The 23,521-nt window shown below is 24.9% G+C and overlaps 1 protein-coding gene across 1 annotated transcript; it reads left to right on the forward strand.

Annotated features, from left to right (window-relative positions):
* The first annotated feature begins 1,244 nt into the window (after positions 1–1,244).
* LOC149058511 (uncharacterized) lies at positions 1,245–21,890 on the forward strand. The gene is made up of 7 exons (XM_089219940.1): positions 1,245–1,568; positions 1,630–1,789; positions 4,721–4,921; positions 15,837–16,055; positions 18,780–18,880; positions 19,396–19,575; positions 21,069–21,890. Exons 3-7 carry the CDS (start codon positions 4,745–4,747, stop codon positions 21,187–21,189), a joined length of 798 nt encoding a protein of 265 aa, XP_089076066.1. The 5' UTR covers positions 1,245–1,568; positions 1,630–1,789; positions 4,721–4,744; the 3' UTR covers positions 21,190–21,890.
* The last annotated feature ends 1,631 nt before the right edge of the window (positions 21,891–23,521 follow it).

The following is a 23,521-nucleotide window of genomic DNA, read 5'->3' on the forward strand; positions in this document are numbered from 1 at the left end:
AATGATTCATAATTAATTTTCCTCTTACTTGTATGTAGCTAATAATGGTATACCTATTGTCCTCCTATTCAAATTCGTTTTCGTCAATATTATTTTTTGTTAATATTTTACAATTAGGACAATATATATTAAAATAATAAGACTTAATAACATTTTATAAAATACATGAAATAACGGAAAAATTTTCTGTTATTTTGTTTTATAGTTATATTAATGTTTGTGTAACTACCTAACGATTTTAATATTTACGGTTCATATGGTACTAATCCTTATAAGCAAGGTGAATTTAGAAGGTAATGACATTAACAATGATATTATTATAAAATTATAATATGGTCTGGTATGGTGTATCGGAGGTACAGGTCAAAATGGTAATAACATACAGACCAGTGTGTATATACATTTCCTATTTAAATAAGTTTAATTGTCTGGGGTAGGAACGTCCGGGACAACGGCGAATTATGGGATACGATATCCGGGTACACGGCAGCGAAAGGAAATAGTGTCCATACGTGAGCAGTAGGAACGTTTGAATTCCGCTTTTGGTTAAATTACAATATTCCGAAGCACGGTTATGATATAGTTAGGTTTGTTTTCCGAGAATTTACGATTTCCTATTACAAATATTATCATCCGATTCCGCCGTTAGGTACGATTTTGTGACTTTTGCTACATATGTTCATAATTTGTAATTCTAGTAAATTCAAATATTTTGTTGGTGAATATTAAAAATATCTTATTTTGAGTAAAATAATATATATTTTTTTTAAATTCAAACTGGTGGATTAAATACCAATAATGAACTATTATAGTTGTAATAATGATAATGATGTTAAATAGGTATATAATATATATTGTAATGACGCATTATAAACAAAATTGTAGTTCATAATATACTAAGAACTATAATTGTTAATTTTTTGTCTAATTTGTACTACTATCAGCATCGTAAAAAATGAAAAAAAAAAAAACTATAAGACTCAAGATAAAATAAAATACCTATGCAGCTATGCGTACACAATCCGAAGAAACATTATATTAATACATAATGTTATATGGTAGAACAATTTTAAGAAATTATGGTTATTTTTAATGTTTAACCAGCCAACCATAATATTTTATCTAAAAAAACATTGTAAATTCACATAATATTATTACCGGATATCATAAATGAATATGCAACTTGCTTGGTTAAAGACATTCCATTATACGTATTATAATATGTCGTCAGCTCAGAGCAATTTTTCACTTTTATGTGCATCGTGTTGTGGCTAGAATATGGTGACTATTTGGAGATCGCAACTACTGAATATGCATTTAAATGTAGATGTATACTTTCAAAAATTTGATATAATCGATACCATGGTAGTCTACACTCCATAAAAATTACTGTCTGGCTACTGTAAACACTGTAACGTACTGTAGCTGAAAATAATTTAGTTTAATACGGGAAATACTTGAATAGATAATTATAATATAAAACGTTTAAAATTATCAAAATAAAAAATAGTGTTTGATTGAACTCATTACTGAATAATTACTTGAATAATATTGAGCTGTATTCGTAGGTAATGTATTATTGTTTTAATGTTATAGATTAAAATAAATTAACATATTTTTTTTACCAAGGTTTTACACGAAAAAAAACGAAAACAATTCATATTTCTATGCTCAGTTTCCCATACCTCCTTTAATAACATTTCATTGGGAAGTATATGAAAAGTGTTCACAAGACTTTCTAATTTGTTTGAAGTACTTGCAAGATGTCGTAGTTGAAACACATTTCCAGGTAATGCGATATTCCTGTATAACAAAATTATGATACAAGCCATTTTTAATAAAAAATTACTCTAATCATTGAATAAACTAATGGTCGGTCGTTTATTGTGTAGCATGTAGATATCGTTTTCAGATATATTTTTAAAATATTAAAAGCCTATGTATTTTTACACGTATAAAATGTATTTTTGTTTTAATGTGTTAAAACCAAATTTGCAAACTGTTTAAAAAAATCATAAATTACTGTCATTGACAAAATTATTTCATGCGAAGAGATTATGAATGGATTTTTCATTGTTATTTTTTAAAATACTATTTCTGAAAACGGCATTTGCTGAATGGTTTTTTCTTACATATCAACGTCTTACGTCTACTTATATATTTTTGATAAAATCATTTTCATCTCAAAGTTCAAGTTTTAAAATTATTGAAAACCATAATATTACGAAATTGGATATTTAAATGAAAAATAATTATTTTTCCTTTAAAAATGTTAATTATAATATTTAGTTGTATGTAGTATTTTTGATAAATAATAATTTCAACCAATCATAACACTATTATATAGTTAAACTGATATTTATAATATAGGTAAACAAATTATATTTATAATATCTTTAATTATTTCAGTATACTCTTTTTTATTATTGAATTTAAATTTAACACTTTCCTTACAGTAAACACATAATTATAAGGTACATTTAAAACGACTTACTAACCATCAAAGTGTTTTCTCGGATTTTCAATTTTTTAATCATATAAAATTGTGTTTCAATTAATTGGAAAGTCGTAGCATTAATTCAAAACTTAATTAGATTATATTGATGCAGTTTTAAAAGCATTTTAGTCTTTATGTGATAGTTCACTAATTTGCAGTAAAAAAATTATCTTTGTAGTTTTTTTTTTTTTTGATTTACGAACGGTAAAATTCATATTTTTCTTTTGTGCAGTATTTCTATTAATATATAAAAAAATTAGAATTACTTTTTTGAACACAATTAATTATATACATCACTACGTAAATCCATTTTCAATCTACCTCGGATACTTATTATTTTATAATTGTTATATATATTTATTATTACTTCATTAAACTAACATTGAAAAACGTACGCGTGCCTCTTATCTTTATTTCAATTACCTCATTAGTTTGTATTATCCATCTGACTACCACGATATTTTTATATTCATATATTAATTTAATGAATGGATACAACATACGCGTAAATCGTTGAATTACGTGCATAACATACTACGGCCACTGCATATTATACCTACTTTACAAAATCAGATACATAAACCAAAAGTATATAAATTCTAAAGATCGATCCACAATTAAAATAACATAAAATAATGAATTTTATTTATCGAATGCAAAATTGACATTCATTTACCAAGAACATAGACATTTTCTTATGAATAAGACGTGTTTATAAATATGTGAAAAAATGTAATCGACAAGATTTAAATCAACCACGATCAAAACATGATGATATCGGTCCACAAATATTAATTTTTCCGAATCAATTCCATGTTCTGCTACTAAATAAGCAAATTACAGTGAAATTAAGACATAAATTATTTTATTGTTTCACTGAAAATCGGTCCCACCACCCCCCATTACAAGATTTAAATTATAAGGAACCTATACATATTTTCTCACTGCGTTTTAAGAAGTCCAACAAAATACAATTAATTTAACCCATTCAATTTTCGTTAGAGATGTACATTTGAACTTAAATTTACTAATATCTAAAACTGATGAACCAGTAGTTGACCAAACATACAAATGTTTGCAATAACTACCGTTTAAATATACAATAATATATGTTCTTAATATTATCAAATTCATGCTTAATTTCATGTCTAAAATTAAAAAAAAAAAAAAAACAATAAATGTTGTTATTTGAATCATAATCCTTTTAAGAAACTATTTTAAGAGCTTACACTTTTTTCACTAATAATAATTATCGTTACTTTTATTTTTGAATCAAATATTCAATATAACTACCTATAGAAGTCTTATAATGAACTTTTAATGATCAGACATTTTTTAATAATTATAAAATTATAGGCAATTAATATCTTTAAAATTAAAATCACCACTACCTTAATTTCTTTAAGCCTTTTATCATGGATTATTTTTTGGAGTATTAAATAAATTTAGTTATTCACACTAATTTTGTGAAATTTAATTAATTTTCAGTAAATAGTGCAGAGTAAATTGACACACACAAAAAAAAAACACACATCATGGTTAAATCAATACATTCATCGCTCCGCTCAGAATCTAAAATAAAATATTAAATGTATATTATATATATTTTTACAGAATTTTTTAATTTTTTAATAATTTTGTTAAAAATTTACATCTAAATAAGGTACCTAGTTCTCATTTGAAAAAAGTTTGAAATGAGACAGATAAATAACAAATATTTAAATACTTTAATATAATAAAAATTAAATAATTTTAAAATATAGTCTTCAAGTACATGATAGTACTTACATATTCCAAAAAATATAATTTTATTTCAGTATATTTTTTTAAAAGCTAAAAAGGTATGGTTGAGCATACATTTTAAATTACTCTGAATAAACATAGCTCGTAATAAATTAAGGTTATGATGGGCGTGTGCTAATCCGATAAATACTTGAACAAAATGATTTTTGAACATAACTAGCGTTTATTTATCCTTTTATTTCATAATATAATATGTTCCACATGTCCTATAAATAAATGTTAAATAATAATGTATAACAATGAAACTGAGAAAGAAACGTTTTTTTATTATAACCTACAAAAAACAATAATACTGATTAAAAAAACACGAGTAAAATAAATACTATATAAATACTTATCATAGGTAGTAATAATATCATCTTCATACATTTTAATGAACTCTCTTGAATTTTTTTCTTATATTATCTATATACGCTGTAGAGAACTTCGTCTACGGATTATATTATGCATCAAATGAACTGGACGGTAGAAAAACATGGTGGTTATATACATATGGTTAATGATGAGTGTGTACGGTTAAAAACATTAGATTGGACCAAACCCGAACCTTTTCGTGGCCCGTTGGACAGATTTCGATGGAGGGTCACAGCAAGTTATTTCATGTGCTGGTATACAATGCAGGTGAATGGTTTTCATATACAGAAAATAATATTATATATACGTAAAATAAGTGTGATTGGGTAGTGTTCCTTTTTGGAGTTAGATTGCCAAATTCTTAGGAAATCAAAAATTGGCCGTATGCCGAATACAAACAAGGTTCTTTTTTTATAATGAATGAAAAAAATGTAATTCATTGGTCATGTAATAATATATCTACGTTTCGGTCCTACTTCAATCAGTTATAAAGTTACAATATTTTTAATTACATATTAAATTTATGAAACAAAAAATCAATAGCTACCTACTTCAGTTTAACATAATACAATTTTATTAGAATTTATAAAACTGTAGGTAAAAAATACTATTTTTTATAATTAATAAGCATAAGTACTTGTGAAAGCTATATTTGTGTTAAAATTATATATTTTCAATACTAATTAAAATTTTCATAGTTTTAAAAACTATTTTAAAAGTCATAATAATTGTTGAATATTGTTGAGTATTTCAACCTATGAACACATTTTTAAACATTATTGTGATATAATACAATAGGTACAGTTATTTTTAGAATTTAAAAAGCTGCTTATTCATTACTTGATATTTTTAAATGGTTTTTTTTTTAGATATGTATTCTGCTTGAGTTATGAAAATTCAATATTCTAGTAATTATTGAAAAAAAAACGAAAAAAATAAAATTTTAGATTAATAGTATAGGTGTAATATATTTGTTTTTAAAAATAGTTGTTTTGTACTAGGTATGTACCTAATTAAAATTATATGAAAGTATTTTTTAGTAAACACGAAAATATACATATAAAATAAATGTTTACTGTAAAATAAGTCATCCTATATATATATATATATAATACATCTTTAATTTATTTAATTCCATTTTTATATTACTATTTAGACTTATAACAAAATAAACGAATTAATTTACTAATACATAGACTAATTATATACATGCTACTGAAAACTTCTTTGTTAATTAACTTAAATTATATTCAAAGTTTATGACTGTTGTTATGGCGAATGCTCTAATAATTTGTAGTACTTTAATAATACTAATAGCAGTATAATTCATGAATATGATGCGTTCATTATTGTTAGGTTAATATTAGTTAGGTCTTTGTACGGTAGACAAATAAATTACTGTACATTTATTTACAAAAAAGCGATAATATATTTATTTAACTAACTGAATATTAGTCAAAAACGTATTATTATATTTGTTATATTATAAAAATCTTTGTTATGAATAATAAATTGTTCTTAACATTAATATGGTGTGTGGTGTGTGTGTGTGTGTGTGTGTGTGTGTGTGTGTGTGTGTGTGTGTGTGTGTGTGTGTGTGTGTGTGTGTGTGTGTGTGTGTGTGTGTGTGTGTGTGTGTGTGTGTGTGTGTGTGTGTGTGTGTGTGTGTGTGTGTGTGTGTGTGGCCGTACTTATAGTACGTTAGGAGATCCGACGTATGGAAAACGAGCAGCGTTACGAGATCCGTTTTCGTTGTGAGATCCGAATGGGTGGATCTCGCAACGTTTGTACCATATATTGGTATAATATGTGTCCTTGAACGATTTCCAGCGAAAAACAACAGGATCTCGCAAAGACCTATTTTTATAAATGTTGTGTGTTCTCCCGTGTATATTTTATTATGTACAATTGTATTTTGTCTATGTTCGCGTTTCATGTAGTAGATGTTGTGAGCTCCGTAACGTTTAATGAGAACGGCAACATTGCACTGTGTGTCCATAGTGCAGTATATGCACTTTACGAGATCCCATTTAATATATTTTATAATTTGTATAGTTTAGATAATTATTTTATGTATGATCTGCGAGCAGCAGTGTCAGAGTGCAATGTTTGTCACTGCACATTCGATAACTTGCTACGCGTGACGGGCCGTGTCTATTTACGTAACGAGTATAATATATAAATAGCAACATAATAATAATCATTACTTGTTATGATTTTTCTGGAATTATTTTAGAATAATAAATAAAATAACAATAATATTATAAGTGGACATAATAGTTATACATTATTGTGCTTGTAATTTGCAATAATTTGTATTGTGCATTTATCAGTAGTTATAAGTTATAACTTATTACTTATCATTTATATTATAGTATACCTACCTACCTATAATATATTGACAAATGTATTGTATAATATAAACTATAGTTACACTTGTTATTATGCATAGTAGAATATACTTATGTATTTATATTATAAGTACTAGCTGAACCCATGCATTTTGTAGCCCGTTGAAAATCCTACCTATTACTCAAACTATGTGTTAAATTCGTTACCTATGATTAGTATGATTATGCTACCTATGTAGCAGTATGTTTTTATACTTATAGATGATAACGGTCTTGATTCATTACGATATCGATGGACTGGTATGTTGTCGTTTCGCCTAGAATTTCGTTTAAAATGGTAATATTGATTGAATTTACATTTTAAATCATAGTTTTTGGCTGCCAATATGGCCCATGCATTGAGTCACTGACGATTACTGTAGTTATCGTTTGTGGTAGATTTGTGTCAATTAACTCATTGGTCGTCGATTGGAAACAAATAATAAAAAAAGCGAGTAAGTGGATGTCGCTCTGCTGTACATTAGTGGGTGGGATGAACCTCTGACTAGGGTAGGTTAAATTTGAAAGCAATGATAGGTATCATTGTATACGAAAAGCGAATCTGAACGGAGATGATTTGTCAGTGTAGGATATATTATATTTAAATATTGTCATATACTTATTCTATTTTGAAACAAATATTTTATTTTTCAATTAAGACGCATTTTAAAATAAGACATTTTTTATTTTATTAAAAACTAAATTTAATTAAAAATAATAACTAAATAAAAAATAAAAATAATTAATAAATAAAAAATAAAAATAATAAAAATTTAATTTGGTAATCAATTTTTCCAAAAACATTGCATGTAGTTATCTTAATTCATAATACCTTATATTGTGATAGATATACAATATACATATACCTGATTTGAGGATAAATCGTTATTGTTACGCGATTTCATAAAAATTTAAAACTCAAACGCTCAAAACATTTTTCCTATAATGACGCTTCAAATTTTCTGTATAGCTATTTGAAGCAAAACTTATGGAAAACTTAGTGTTGAATTTTTTAACCTTAGATATAAATACAAACAATTTTTTGAATTTTGAACTACAAAATTATTTGCAAATATTCATGGTTTTGACGAATTTTTGTCAATATTTGAACTTCAAACGCTTATAAAAAAAAGTTGTGCGTTAGTATTCTTATAATTTTTTAATCACTATAAGAATAACTTATAAGGAATTTCGTATTAAATTTTCAAGTATTTTGATAAGGCCGAAAAAATTTTATCGACACTTCAAAAAAAAATTTTCAGAAAAATTGAAAATTTTAGTTGTCTATAAATATCTAAAAAAAAGTCAAAATATTTCGAAAATTAAATCATGTCAAGAAAATTCCAATCTAAATAACTGGTAAAATTTTCAATTATCTACGACTTATACTTTTTGAATAATATTAAGTATTTAAAATCTTTTCAGGATAAATCGTTATCGTTACGCTATTTCGTAAAAATTTAAAATTCAAACGCACCTCAAATTTTTCCTATAATGACGCTTCGAGATTTCTCTATAGCTACTTGAAAGAAAACTTACGGAAAACTTAGTGTTGTATTTTTAATACTTAGTTATAAACACAAAAAAGCGGGTAAGTCGTGTATGTCGCTCTGCTGTACAGTAGGTTACAAGTGGGTTACTGTAATGGATGGAATTAAATTTGAATCAATGATATTATATCATTGTATACAAAAAACGATTCTGAGCGAAGACGGTTTATCTGTCTAGGATATATTATAGATTATTAAAAATTTTCAAATCTTAGATTTAAAAAGAAAAATCTTTATGAATTTCTAGTTTGAAATAATTTGCGAATTTTCGTGATTTTTACATATGTTATCAAAATTCAAACTTTGAATGCTCGTAAAAAAAAAATTGTGACTACGCATTTCTTTTATTTTTCAATTTTTATTGTAAAAATATATTATGAGCCTTGTATTAAATTTTCAAATCTTAGATATAAAAAGAAAATTTTTTATGAATTTCTAGCTTAAAATAATTTCTGTATTTTCGTGATTTTTACATAATATGTTGTCAAAACTCAAACTTTGAATGCTTAAAAAAAAAATTGTGACTATGTATTCCTTTTATTTTGCAACTGCTATTGTAAAAATATGTTAGGGGCCTTGTATTAAATTTTCAAATCTTAGAATTAAAAAGGAAAATTTTTATGAATTTCTATTTAAGATAATTTGAACATTGCCGTAATTTTTATACGTATTCAGTCAACATTTTAACTTCAAATGCTAATTTAAAAAAATTGTGTTCATGTATTCTTATAACTTTGTAAAAATGTTATCAAATATAGAAAATGCCTATATAAACATTCAGTGAAAACTTCAAGTATCTGCGGTCATTTGTTTTAGAATTTTAGTGTTACACCAAAATAAGAAAATCGCTAAATGTGAAATCCAGTGAAAATCCAATGTTGTAAAAATTTAAATTTCAAATGCTCATAAAAATTTAATATGAATTTCCGGTGGACTTTTTATTTGTGATAAAGATTGACAAACTTGTAAGGAATCTTTTATTAAATTTTCAAATCTTAGATTAAAAAAAAAATTTTTTATGAATTTCTAACTTAAAATAATTTGTGAATTTTCGTGATTTTTACATAATATGTTGTCAAAACTCAAATTTTGAATGCTTATAAAAAAATTGTGAGTATGTATTTCTTTTATTTTTCAATTTTTATTGTAAAAATATATTATGAGCCTTGTATTAAATTTTCAAATCTTAGATATAAAAAGAAAGTTTTTTATGAATTTCTAGCTTAAAATAATTTCTGTATTTTCGTGATTTTTACATAATAATATGTTGTCAAAACTCAAACTTTGAATGCTTAAAAAAAAAATTGTGACTATGTATTCCTTTTATTTTGCAACTGCTATTGTAAAAATATGTTAGGGGCCTTGTATTAAATTTTCAAATCTTAGAATTAAAAAGGAAAACTTTTATGAATTTCTATCTAAGATAATTTTAACATTGCCGTAATTTTTACGTATTTAGTCAAAATTTGAACTTTAAATGCTTATAAAAAAAATCGTGCCTACGAATTTTTAATATTTTTTAACTTCTATTGTTACAATGTATTAGAATGCCTTGTATTAAATTTTCAAGCTTTTCTACCGAACAAATAAATTTTTATCGATATTTATAGAAAAAAAAACTAAAAAAGTTGAAAAATTAAAATGTCAGTAAACAGCTCAAAACAAATCTAAATATTTTGAAAATTTTATCAAATATATAAAACGCCTAGATAAACATTCAGTCAAAATTTCAAGTATCTGCGGTAATTTGTTTTAGAGTTACACCAAAATAAGGAAATCGCTAAAAGTGAAAATCCAATGTTGTAAAAATTTAAATTTCAAATGCTCATAAAAATTTAATTTGAATTTCCAGAGGAATTTTTATTTGTGATAAAGATTGAAAAACTTGTAAGGAATCTTGTATTAAATTTTTAAATCTTAGATTTAAAAAGAAAATTTTTTATGAATTTCTACCTCAAAATAATTTGTGAATTTTCGTGATTTTTACGTATTTTTTAAAATTCAAACTTTGAATGCTTATAAAAAAAAATGTGACTATGAATTTCTTTTATTTTTCAACTGCTATTGTAACAATATGTTAAGAGCCTTGTATTAAATTTTCAAGCTTTTCTGCGTAACAAATAAATTTTAATCGATATTAATTTTAAAAAAACTAATAATGATCGAAAATTTGAAATGCCTATGAATAGTTCAACTTAAGTCGAAATTTTTTGAAAATTGCATGGTGGATAGAATATACTTATATAAACATTAGGTGAAAATTTCATGTATCTATGGTCATTTGTTTTAAAGTTACATCAAAAACCAAAATCGATTTTGTCGAAAACTGGTTTTGCGTAAAAATTCCCGTTTTTCTGTCACTTTTTTTTGTATTTCTCGATTTTTTTCATAACTGTTGGAAAATGTTTACTTTTGACCTCTATAATGCACCAAGGATATTCACTTTTCCTTCGGAAACCACCCCCAAAGTTTGAAATTGAAGTATTATTTCAATTAGTTATGCTGTAAATAATAATAACAAATTCAGGGATATTAATTACCTAATAATTACTTTTGCACTAATTATTATTATTATTGAAACCAATAGCAACTAATTGTGATTACAGTAACTAAAAGCAGTTGTCTATAAACAAAAATGTTCATCGTAAATTTCAAAATTTCCGTTGGAGCACCTCCAGGCGTTGGACCTACCACTTTTTAACTTAGCGTATCTTCTGCCCATAGGTCTAATCATTGATTATAAATACATAAATATTTATAATCAATGGTCTAATATATCTCTGTACCAAATGTTATCACAATCGGTCCAGCCGTTTAGGAATGCATAAAAGACAGATGGACAGAAATCCATTTTTATATTTATTGAAGAAGATAATTTACTACTTACTACTTATAAGGCTTCTCTGTATAAACTATTATTTGTCAATTAGAATTGATAATATAGATATTATTTCTATCAGTTCTACGAATTTTTAGTTATGCTCATTATTATTTTATTTTTTAATACATATTTTCATTTTTATTATCTGATCGTTTACTATTTAGGTATCGAAATATTTTTTAGTAGAAGATTTTAACATAATATGCATTGTATTATATACCAAATGGTACAAGCCGACTATATTTTTTTTATTAAGTTTAAAAGGATACTGTTTCCTAGAACTATACTCATCCCTCTATCCTAAGAAAAAGAAATCATAACTAATTACGCTACCTACTTGAGACTTGATACTGTATTTGTTCATTATTGAACTTTTAATTGTTTTAACTTGTATTACCTACATAGTAACATGGAAAATTAAACTAACATGGTACATATAACGATACACAGCTTAAACTATAAAATATGCGCAGCATAAATCGTAACAAAAAGTTAAGATTTGATATATGTAGTGGTACAGAAATTATATTATGTGCGAATTTACGTATTTTACCCTGTTCCATAATAATCTCTACAAAAATTATTATTTTTTTAAGAAAATATGAATAGTACAATTAAATTTAAAATATTATATTTAAGATACTAAAAAAAAAAAAAAATAATGTAATCAATGTAACGTTTACGACTACTGGCCATTGTCGCCGATGTCTTTTGATCAATAAAAAAAAAAGCGGGTAAGTCGTGGATGTTGCTCTGCTGTACAGTAGGTTACAAGTGGGTTATTGTAATGGATGGAATTAAATTTGAATCCAATGATATTATATCATTGTATACGAAAAACGATTCTGAGCGAAGACAGTTTATCTGCCTATATATATATATATATTAGGATATATTATAGATTATTAATAATTTTCAAATCTTAGATTTAAAAAGAAAATATTTTATGAATTTCTAGCTTAAAATAATTTGCGAATTTTCGTGATTTTTACGTATGTTGTCAAAATTAAAATTTGAATGCTTGTAAAAAAAATGTTGACTATGCATTTCTTTTATTTTTCAACTGCTATTGTAAGAATATCTTAAGATCCTTGTATTAAATTTTCAAACATTTCTACCTAACAAATAAATTTTTATCGATATTAATTTTAAAAAAAACTAATAATGATCGAAAATTGCAAATACCCATGAATAGTTCAACTTAAGTTGAAAAGTAATAAACCGACAGTAATTATACCTACTTGTATTGTTTTTAATTTTTTACTAATTATTTTAAAGAGAAACAAAAATATTATAAAAAGTGTTTTTTATATTATTTTTATTTTTATGTTTAAAGCTATTTTTCGTTTTTTGTTTTACTGAATATATTGTTAATAAAACGATATACATTATTAATTATATAATTAGTTAATACATTATACAATTAATAATATTAATACATTATTAATTGTTAAATTATCATGATACAAAAATAAACATAAAAATCTGTCAATTGTAATTTTAGCCAGCAGTTCACTCCTCAGATAAAAAATCAATTACACTCATTTATTTAACTAATATCAATCAACTTATTTTATGACTTTTTATGTATAAGTATAAATTGCAATATTAATTAATATGTAAGTCCCTAATATATCATTATTTTATCTTATCTTATTTTCGTTTGAATATTACCTAAAGTTCTTATAAAATATATTAAATTAAACAAGAAAACGCCTAAATACATTAAAAATAAAAATTCTTATTTATTAATATAAAGAATCATATTTATCTTAGCTGAGAAATGAATTTGAAGGTAAGTAGTTTTATACTGAAGTGTTAGATAGGTATGTTCCAACACTAAAAATCACGAAAGGTCAAAATAGTTATATGTCGTACGTCGCATTACTACATGATGTAGTAAATTGCTTTAAATTGTTATCTCGATATTAAACCTAAAAGACGTTATCAAAGATTGAGCTATAAGAGCAAATTACAGTACAGGTAAGTAGAAAATAATATTTCTGTCAATACAGTCACGGAAAACCGATTCAACGTTATTGTTACGGCGACGATCGGTGGCCGTGGATTCGGCTTAGAACAGTTAAAACAGTACATAGGTCAGGGTACTAGTACCGTATACAAGTATGAATTCATAAGACGGCAACATCGCATGGATCTCATAAAGTTGATACTTTAAAATAATATACAATTTAGGATCTCGTATGGTGGTGTAGATATAGTGACTAAGCTTAATACACACTGGATCTCACAACGTCTACTATACTATAATTTTAACACGAGTATGTTGGTGTATATAATGAGTATATTATATCCAAATATATTTTTAAAATTTTATATTCTGATCCCGTTTAAAAATACTTATTTAAAGTCATGGATCTCACAACGTCGACTTTTCCAAGTGGATCTCGTAGAGTATTATAAGCCCGTATGTGTGTGTGTGTGTGTGTGTGTGTGTGTGTGTGTGTGTGTGTGTGTGTGTGTGTGTGTGTGTAATATAAAACCAATATAGTTATAAATAAATAGAGTATAGTAGATTATAACTGCCAACAAAGTTAATTTACGTAAGCCAATAGTAAAGTAACTGTACCATCCTTTTCAAAGAAGTAACGTAAGACAACTGAAATCGTATTAAGATGGTACTTCTTATAATATATAATATACGACATTATTTACTGAAGGACAGCATATTATAATATATGAAATTAATTTCAAAAAAGATAGAAATCGGACCAGTGGCTTAAAATAAAAATTTAATATTACTAATTAATTATTTTTATATGTTGAAAGGTATTTCTATTTAGTTTATCATATTACATTATAATATATTATAACTTATTAAATGTATGTATAAGTATATTATGCGATTAATTAATTTGTATTTATAGTTAATGTACCTACCTAATATGGTATATAATAAAATATAGAGTATTTAAAATTCAAACATTTTCGATGAATAAATTTCCTATAATTTTAATTTCCAACATCTACAAAATATATAATACTTTATTTAAAAATGTTCACAAAATCTTATTTTATAATTGTATACAAATCTAATATGGTATAAAAAATAAAACTGATAGCGGTGTTAGGTATAATAATATAATTACGTTTATTATGTTAAAAACATATTGAATTTATTTCATATTCAGGTATTGTTATTTAAATAAAAAGATTAATTAATATAAATATTTGGATTTTTGACGAAGTTATGAAAGCACTGATTTAACCATAGTTATGATACCTATGTCAAGTGTGTGTGTAGTCTTAATTTTTTCTATATCTGAAGATAACTAACTAATTATTAACTTCATATAATAGAAAATATAATCTCATCTTCAATATCGATTCTATTTTATTTGTATAATGGAACTGGTGGAAGATGTGTAAATGCCACAGTAATTATATAAAATGTAAAAATAATAAGTAAATGGTAATATTATATACATAAAACTAGTTTTAGTAAATTTTGTTTTGTTTTTGTAATTCAAAAACATATAGTTTGAAGAAATTAACAGATTTTAAAATAAATTATTATTATTGAAATAGTAACATATAACAAATGGTTAATTTTTTTCATAATTTTACGGTTTTCAAATTATGAAAAATTCGCAATAATCGTACAAATTGCAAAGTATTTTATAGGACGACCATGAAAAATCTATTTGTCTCCGATTAGATTTGATTATTTACCCTGATTTATCATTGAATTCAAATTTATCATATCTATTTTAACTCAATGACGTTGTACACTGAACGCCTACGCTAGATAAATAGCACATTTGCAGAACAATTTTCTAAATTTTTTTTATCTAAACATAATATTATGTGATTAACATATATACCATTTTATCATATTGAAACATCAAACAATTTGAAAAACAGATTTTAGAGATTGATATGAAAATAAATTATTTAACAATGTACATATGTATTTATAAAATACATCAAAACATAAATAATATATTACAGTTAAAATATTATTTTTAGATATGTAATGTGTATGGATTATAGCTTTGTTAGGAATATGATAGAAAATTATCTAGTTAGACAATAAAGTTGATGAAATGCATGGGTAATATTTAAATAGTCTTTTTTTTTAATATTAAGACACATTATTGTATAAAAATGATTTTCTTGTTAAATAAAAGCAAATTGTAGGAGTACCTATTATATTAGTAAATGAATGAACGGTTTCCTTTGTCTTTCTTATTATGTATTAAATCATATTATAAAAGAACACAATTACTGTTGAGAATAACAAACTATTATTTTATAATTAAATTATATTCTTATAGTAATAACAATATAGTTATAAATATATTCTCTGTGAGTGGGTGTTAATTGAATTGATTTTCCAGAACATCACGTTACTGTCACGGTTTAGCGAATCTTGTGATGATATCGGAGAATGTCAAAATGGTGACAAGCTTAATGATTTTCGAGCTATTAATAATGTCCCTTATCAATGCGCCCTGTACAGTTTTTGTCCTGACCAATGCTGCCCATTACGACAGGCTGCTCACCCGACAGAATGCCAAGATGTGAATCCATGTCGACATTCAATAGTGGAAAATAGTGTAAGGTGACTTAAACTAATTCGTATGCAAGATTAAATATTATGCAAGCATGGTTAAACTAAAAGGTAAAACAATAATGCAAGACATTTGATCGTACATTTTACTACAAAATAATAGTAATTTTTACCATTCTAAATGTTGTGTATAACCTCATAAATTGTAATATATCATTGTTTGCAGCTGTCACTATAAGTTACTACTACATTTTTAATCATATAATATGGTAATTAGAAAACAAACAATATTTTATTTTATTTTTATTTTTTGATTGGTACTGTAGGTTTTTGGAACACTTGAATATTTGGCAGAATTTCTAGTGGGCACCCGTAGGTTTCTGCCATGCTTGGGTGGGGAATGGCGGCCTCTCTCTCTCTAGACACCGTGACTGCCCTATGAGAGGTGCCACCTGTGATCAAGGTTCGAACTAGCAACGGCGTGAGTCACAGCTTAGGCCTTAAAACACTTGGCCACTTCATCCCTCATAATAAGTTTATTTAGTTAAGCACCTACATAAATTTACTACATAAATGACTATCTTTTAGGTTAGCCCCTCAAAAAAAATGAAAAATAAAAAAATTGTATTGAAACAATCACCTCAAGATTGAATAATATAGACAAATATACCTTAAAGAATTTTGATTGTAAAAACAGTAAGATGAAAAAATTTAATGATAGATTTTCAAGGTAGTAAAAAAAAAAAACCAAAAAAATGCAATATCATTTTAAATAAGTATGACGTGAAGAATAAATTATAGACAATAAGCGTGACATACCCATAACTTTTATTAGCCATATTTCATATAATAAGGTTAAGGTGATTAGGTACAAGTAACATAATTAGGTACTTTAAATGTTTTTTTTCCAATTTGTTAGAAAATAAATATGATTTACATCATTTTTATTAGCTGTATAATATATATTGCATTTTTCCATGCCTTTCTTTGTAAATTTGATTTTTTTCAACTAAATTTTTTTCATAAATTCAACATATTATCTAATATAATAAAATTGATTTATGGATAAATGTAAATAATTGTTATTATACATTGAAAACAAATTCATTGTTGTTTGTAATATGGTAAAATATATATTTCTAATATTTCGGTAGTAATAATGTTTTTTTGCTTTAAATCAAGTATTTTACCAAGTGTCATTGTACACATAACTCATAAAAATATATCCATTGGCCTACGCTAATATAAATTATAGATTTAAGAATTTTTTTAATTAGAAAATATTTAACTTTAAAGTTAATTTTACGTACCCCTCCTGGGCTTTGTAAAATAGAATACTATTAAATCACTATGGGCAAAAAACAAATTTCAGCAAGTTACAAATCTTATTATTTTCATAAATGAATAAGTACATTTAAAATTTATTTAATTTTGTAGTTTAAATTTTATAATCAATATTGTGCAAATATATCCCAATAATTATGTAGATAAGATATCAGATGAAATTTTAAAATTGAACCTAGATTAGATAATAGATAAAACTTAAATATTCATTTATAGATACCTACTAAATAAAAATAACCAAATTTATCTAAATAATTTACTACTTGCATTTGTAAAATAGCATTTTCCCTCTGTCCCCCTACGCACTCCCACAATTCTAACAATGAATAAAATTGAATAAACAAGCTATATGTGAGAATAATTAACATGAATCCCACCAACATTTTTTTATATGAAAATAAAATTTAAAATCTTGCCACAAAAAATTTTTTAGATAGAAATACAAAGATAAATAATTTAATCTATATAAAACACAAACAATGATGTTGAAAAAAATGTGGATATCGTACTTCATCCCAATTATAATGGAGTAAATAAATGTTTTTCTTTGTTTTGTAGTTAACTTGATAGTATAATATGATGCTATAAATGCATTACAAATATTAAGTTATAATTTGTTTAAATAAAATAAACAGTAGTAGTTTTTTATGCGACTTATGCTCATCTAATGAATTTGTATTTTATTAAATGTCGTATTTTTTTTTTTTTTTTTTTTTTATTGAACTAAAAAAAACATCAACAACAAAGGTTATTAGTTTTTGTTAAGATACAATGTTAACGGTATTACAATGTTTATATGATGCTAACTACATATGGTTACTATTTAAGTTAATGTTACAATTTTTTTTTTTTTTAATCAATACGTTTAAATTTTGCTGTACAAATCCGATCCTTTGAGAAAGGCTATCATGTTCGATGTGGTCTCGTTGCTCGGTCCCAGAGCTCCATACAAGTTGGGTGGAATGTTGTATTTCTCCATAACTTCTAAATATTGATAACACTCTGTTATTATATGTTTCACAGTCAGTGTGACCCCGCAGGCTGCACATTGAGGGGGTTCTTCTTTGGCCATGAGGTGTTTATGTGTCATCCTTGTGTGGCCTATTCAGAGACGATTTATAATAATTTTTTCTCTTCTGCTGAGATATTGATTTTTCCAACTTAAGATTGTGTTTTTTATTTCATTGAGTTTGGTCCGTTGTTTTGACCAGTGCGTTTGCCATTTTATTAGTGTATTGTTAAAAAATGTCGTATTTATTTCACATATTTTATACACTATGAGGTAATTCTTTTTAAATGTATAGTCGAATAATTTAAGCATATTGTTCTTGAAAAAAATACAGTTAAATATCATAGTTTTTATTAGATAATCCGATATTCAATTATTCATATTAAAAAATAAAAATGTTATGTTTTTAATAAACAGTGCAAATTCATTCGGAAATATAACACCTGGTTACCATCTATCATTTATAATGAATGGAATGTGTCATGTACTTGCAATACTGGATATGAATGGGAATCAAGGTGAGCAATGCACCTAATGTGTATGTGTGTTTTATGTATTTATAAATTAAAAGTAATTTTTTTCCATAGTATATTTATTTTATCTTTAAAACATCGTATAGTACATTTTTACTTGGGTGAATATTTTAATATTTTACACTTTGCATAGCGTATAAGTTAATCATCCGTACCAAATGTATCGAAATACCAAGATTTTAGAAATATTTTTTATAAAAATTATTAATGGATTAATCTAAAAGTTTCAATGATAGTAAGAACTAATAATATTTCAAGACCATTCTTCCATTCTTGTTGAAAAATATACATATATTTTACATAATTAAAACTTGTTTACTATTTCACTATAATCTTGCATTTTTTATGTTACATATTAATTATATACTTATGTTTTTAAGCAGATATAAAATGTATGTTCCTCCCTAAAACTTTGTGTTGGCTTTGTTTGTTAAAATGCTCTATGAATAATATAAGATTATCATACACATTATTTAATTTATTATAATTTCTCTTTTAAGGTATAGTATGTGTATTGATATAAACGAGTGTATTAAGAATCTTGATTTGTGTGATAACAAGTCTGAAACTTGTATAAATCTTCCGGGACGCTACAAGTGTATTTGTCGCTGGGGATTCCAGTGGTCAACAGAACAGCAAATCTGTGTACCGGATATGTTGGTGAAGAGTGCGGAAATACGGTTGGTGACTAGAATACATTATCTTAAATTAATGTTTTTATTTGAAGAAATATCTATATTAACTTGTTAAATAATAATTGAAAGTATTAACAGTTAAGTACCCGACCTTTTCTTATCAGCAATTAAAATATTTATTTTTTTTTCTTATTTGGTATAAACAATGTAGTTATGTGGTTAGAGTTAAATACATAGAAATTTATTTTATTAGTCAGGTTTGGAATTAATAGTATAAATATTATGTTTACAGATGATACTTGATATGATAAATTATTCACTAATGACACTCACCAATTATCCTTTTTTTTTATAATTATTTAAGCTATATTGTTTGAGAATTATGTATTCGGATTAGCAGAAGGGAAGGAGTATACAAGTAAATCATGATACAATTTTCTATTCAGATATTAGGGAAGGTTACTTTGAATAGAAAGGACCACGTATAGAATTTCGTAATAAAGGGTTGCTCTAAGAGGTAAGACGATTTTGGAAGCGTTAATAGTGAGTTATGACATATTCATGAACTAATTTGATTTTTAGTTTGAAATGGATAGTATAGTGCTATTCGTAGGGGGGTGGGGGGAGGCAAAAATATTGAATTAAAAAAAAATCGTTTCACATACATGTAGAGACTAGGTTTTCATCATACAATAGAAGACCACCTTATTTTTATCTAATTAACGCATAATAATGGTATGCTGTAATATTATTACGCATGGAAGCAATAATCATCGAATTGTATAGTGAATTTAGTTTAAAACTAAGTTTAATAATATTAAAAAAATGTTTCCATGACGAGTCAATAATTATTTTTCTTGCTTAGAAAAAGTATTCAGAAAATAAAATTTAAAAAATACAAACCATACTGAATTTCCAATTGATGGATTGGATCAAATAAAACTCTGGAAAAAGCGATATTTCCACTGAAAAAGATAATAAAAAGAAAACGCTATTTTCACAATAGTCTTTTGCATTCCAACTCTTTCTTTGCTCCAATTAGACTTTTGAAAACAACAAAGCAACATTTTAAAAATGTATACGATTTTGGTAATTAACTCTGGTTTATCCATTGTGTTGTTCAAAATTTTCCAATAAATTAAATTTCATTCAAATTGAAAGCATAAAAACATAAAATATAAGAAATGGAAAAATATTTCAACATTATTGGTAGATTGAAAGTTTTATGTATTTATCTTATTTTATTTAAAACGCAAAAAGTTTTCTGAAATAATTCATAAGCTATACACACAAAAAATGTCACAAATTAAATCAGAGAAATAATATGTTATATAATATTCCCATGAAATAATGTATAAAATTATAAAATATCACAAGAATCATTATAGGAAGAAGAATAATGAATAGGAATTAACTCTTAAAATAACGATTATCAATGTTTAAATGAATAAAAATAACAATTATTCTAAGTAATTTTAATAAAATTAACATGTATCTGTAAAATATTAACTTATTTATTTATGTAAAATTGTTTTCAGATACGGTCTACGTTATGAACGTGATGAAGTAACATATACATCAACTTCGGTTACAAATATGACTAATTCCATTTTGAATTTCGTCATAAACCTTTGGAATAAATTTCGTCACAAGATTTGACAAAACTACATTTTAGTGAAAATATATGCATCTACTCTAATAAATCGACATTTTCAAGAAGAGTGATTTGAGATCTTGCCACTGAAACCCAGAGTATAATGTTTCAAAGAATTTTTTGATAGATGTGAAAGAAAAATGTATCAACTAAAAAATGAAAAGAATAATATTATATTTAACAAAATAACTTTATTTGGGTGACGGTTTTTGAAATTTCATTTAAAGTTGAATGTTTGATTGTTTTGATAAATTAACTGAGTTTTATATAAGATTTCAAAAAATACTATTTTATAGTATAAGATATTTAAGTTATTAATTCAATAATTGCCAACATTAAAATTTAAAAATGTTGTATAGTCTATTCTATATTTTTAAGGTGACAAAAGTATGAAATTGTTGTTTTGTTATACATTAATTTCGTTGTGCAGTTACGTACCACAGGGAGTGTTTTGGGAGTTCAATCACCCTCTGAAATATTAAGTTCTTGTATAGTTATTTACTTATTCTATTTTAATGTTAATTGTAATAGTATACTTTAATAGACATGTATAAAATAACATTGTGTTTGTGAAGAACCGGCTAAATCAAAATAACTAATTTTCAAAAACAACCCCCAAAACTTTTTTCTGGGTCCGTTACTGTTGTTGTGATGAAATATCAATACTGTGAATGCTAACTACCGCACATTTAACTTATAATTATTACCTGTGTAATTTGAAATAAATTATGATTAATAACAAAATATTTAAATTAATAAAATGTATATACTTTAATGAAAATATATACTTCAAAATCCAATGATTATTTCTATTTTTATATCACTTAAAATAGCAGGTAAGTCGTGGATACTGCTCTGCTGTACAGTAGGTTACAAGTGGGTTACTGTAATGGATGGAATTAAATTTGAATCCAATGATATTATATGATTGTATACGAAAAACGATTCTGAGCGGAAATGATTTATTTGTCTAGGATATATTATAGATGATTAAAATTTTTCAAATCTTAGATTCAAAATAAAATTTTTTTATGAATTTCTAGTGTAAAATAATTTATGAATTTTCGTGATTTTTACGTATGCTGTCGAAATTCAAAATTTGAACGCTTGTAACAAAAAATGATGACTATGCATTTCTTTTATTTATCAACTGCTATTGAAAAAATATATTAGGAGCCTTGTATTAAATTTATAAATCTAAAATTTATATTTCAAATGCTCATAAAAATTTAATTTGAATTTCTGGTGGACTTTTTATTTGTGATAAAGATTGACAAACTTGTAGGGAATCTTGTATTAAAATTTCAAATCTTAGATTTAAAAAGAAAATTTTTTATGAATTTCTAGCTTAAAATAATTTGCGAATCTTCGTGATTCCTACGTATTTTGTCAAAATTCAAACTTTGAATGTTTATAAAAAAAAAATGTGACCATGAATTTATTTTATTTTTCAACTGCTATTGTAACAATATGTTTAAAACCTTGAATTAAATTTTCAAGATCTTCTACCCAAAAAATATTTTATCGATATTAATTTTAAAAAAAACTAATGATGATCGAATGGTGGATAGAATATACTTATATAAAAAATTCAGTGAAAATTCCATGTATCTATGGTCATTTGTTTTAAATTAACATCTAAAACCAAAATTGAATTGATTTTGTCTAAAATTGATTATCCGTAAAATTGCCCGTTTTTCCTTTAATTTTTAGTTTGTTTATCCCGATTATTTAGAAAAATATTGACCCACTAAAGTACCAACTAGATTGACTTTCTGATCGAACGAATCAGAACTGATACTGAAGTCAAAAATCAAAGCTCTTTTACTGCCCCAAAACATGATGACAGACACAAAATAAAAAAATAAAATAAAAACACACATCATAGTAAAATCAATACATTCATCGCTCCACTCAGAATCTAAAATGTAATAAAGTAAGTTCTAGTAAAAATATAATTTAATTCTTAAATTTCATAAATTTTTCAAATATTAAATTTGTAAAATTTTACATTAATAAGTTTAGTCATAATGAAAACACGAATTTAAAAAAAATGAATATACAAAAGAATAATAATTATGATAGCTATCAGTCTATCACTATCTTAAAATTTTATCAGTACTTCATATTTATAAATTATATAATACAATTATTAAAATATTTGTAATACAAGATTTAAATTTTTACTCCACATTTATTGTTAAATACATATTGTATCATAGAAATAAACAGACCTTTTTATAGATTGATCATTTTATTTGAAAACTTGAAATCTCACAAAATTATATTTCAATAATTATATTAAATTTAACGTTGTGTCAAATCGTACTTATATAG

This window comes from Diuraphis noxia, unplaced genomic scaffold (assembly GCF_037042655.1).
Source record: "Diuraphis noxia isolate RWA-SAM2 unplaced genomic scaffold, SU_Dnox_SAM2 contig0002, whole genome shotgun sequence".
NCBI lineage: Eukaryota > Metazoa > Arthropoda > Insecta > Hemiptera > Aphididae > Diuraphis > Diuraphis noxia.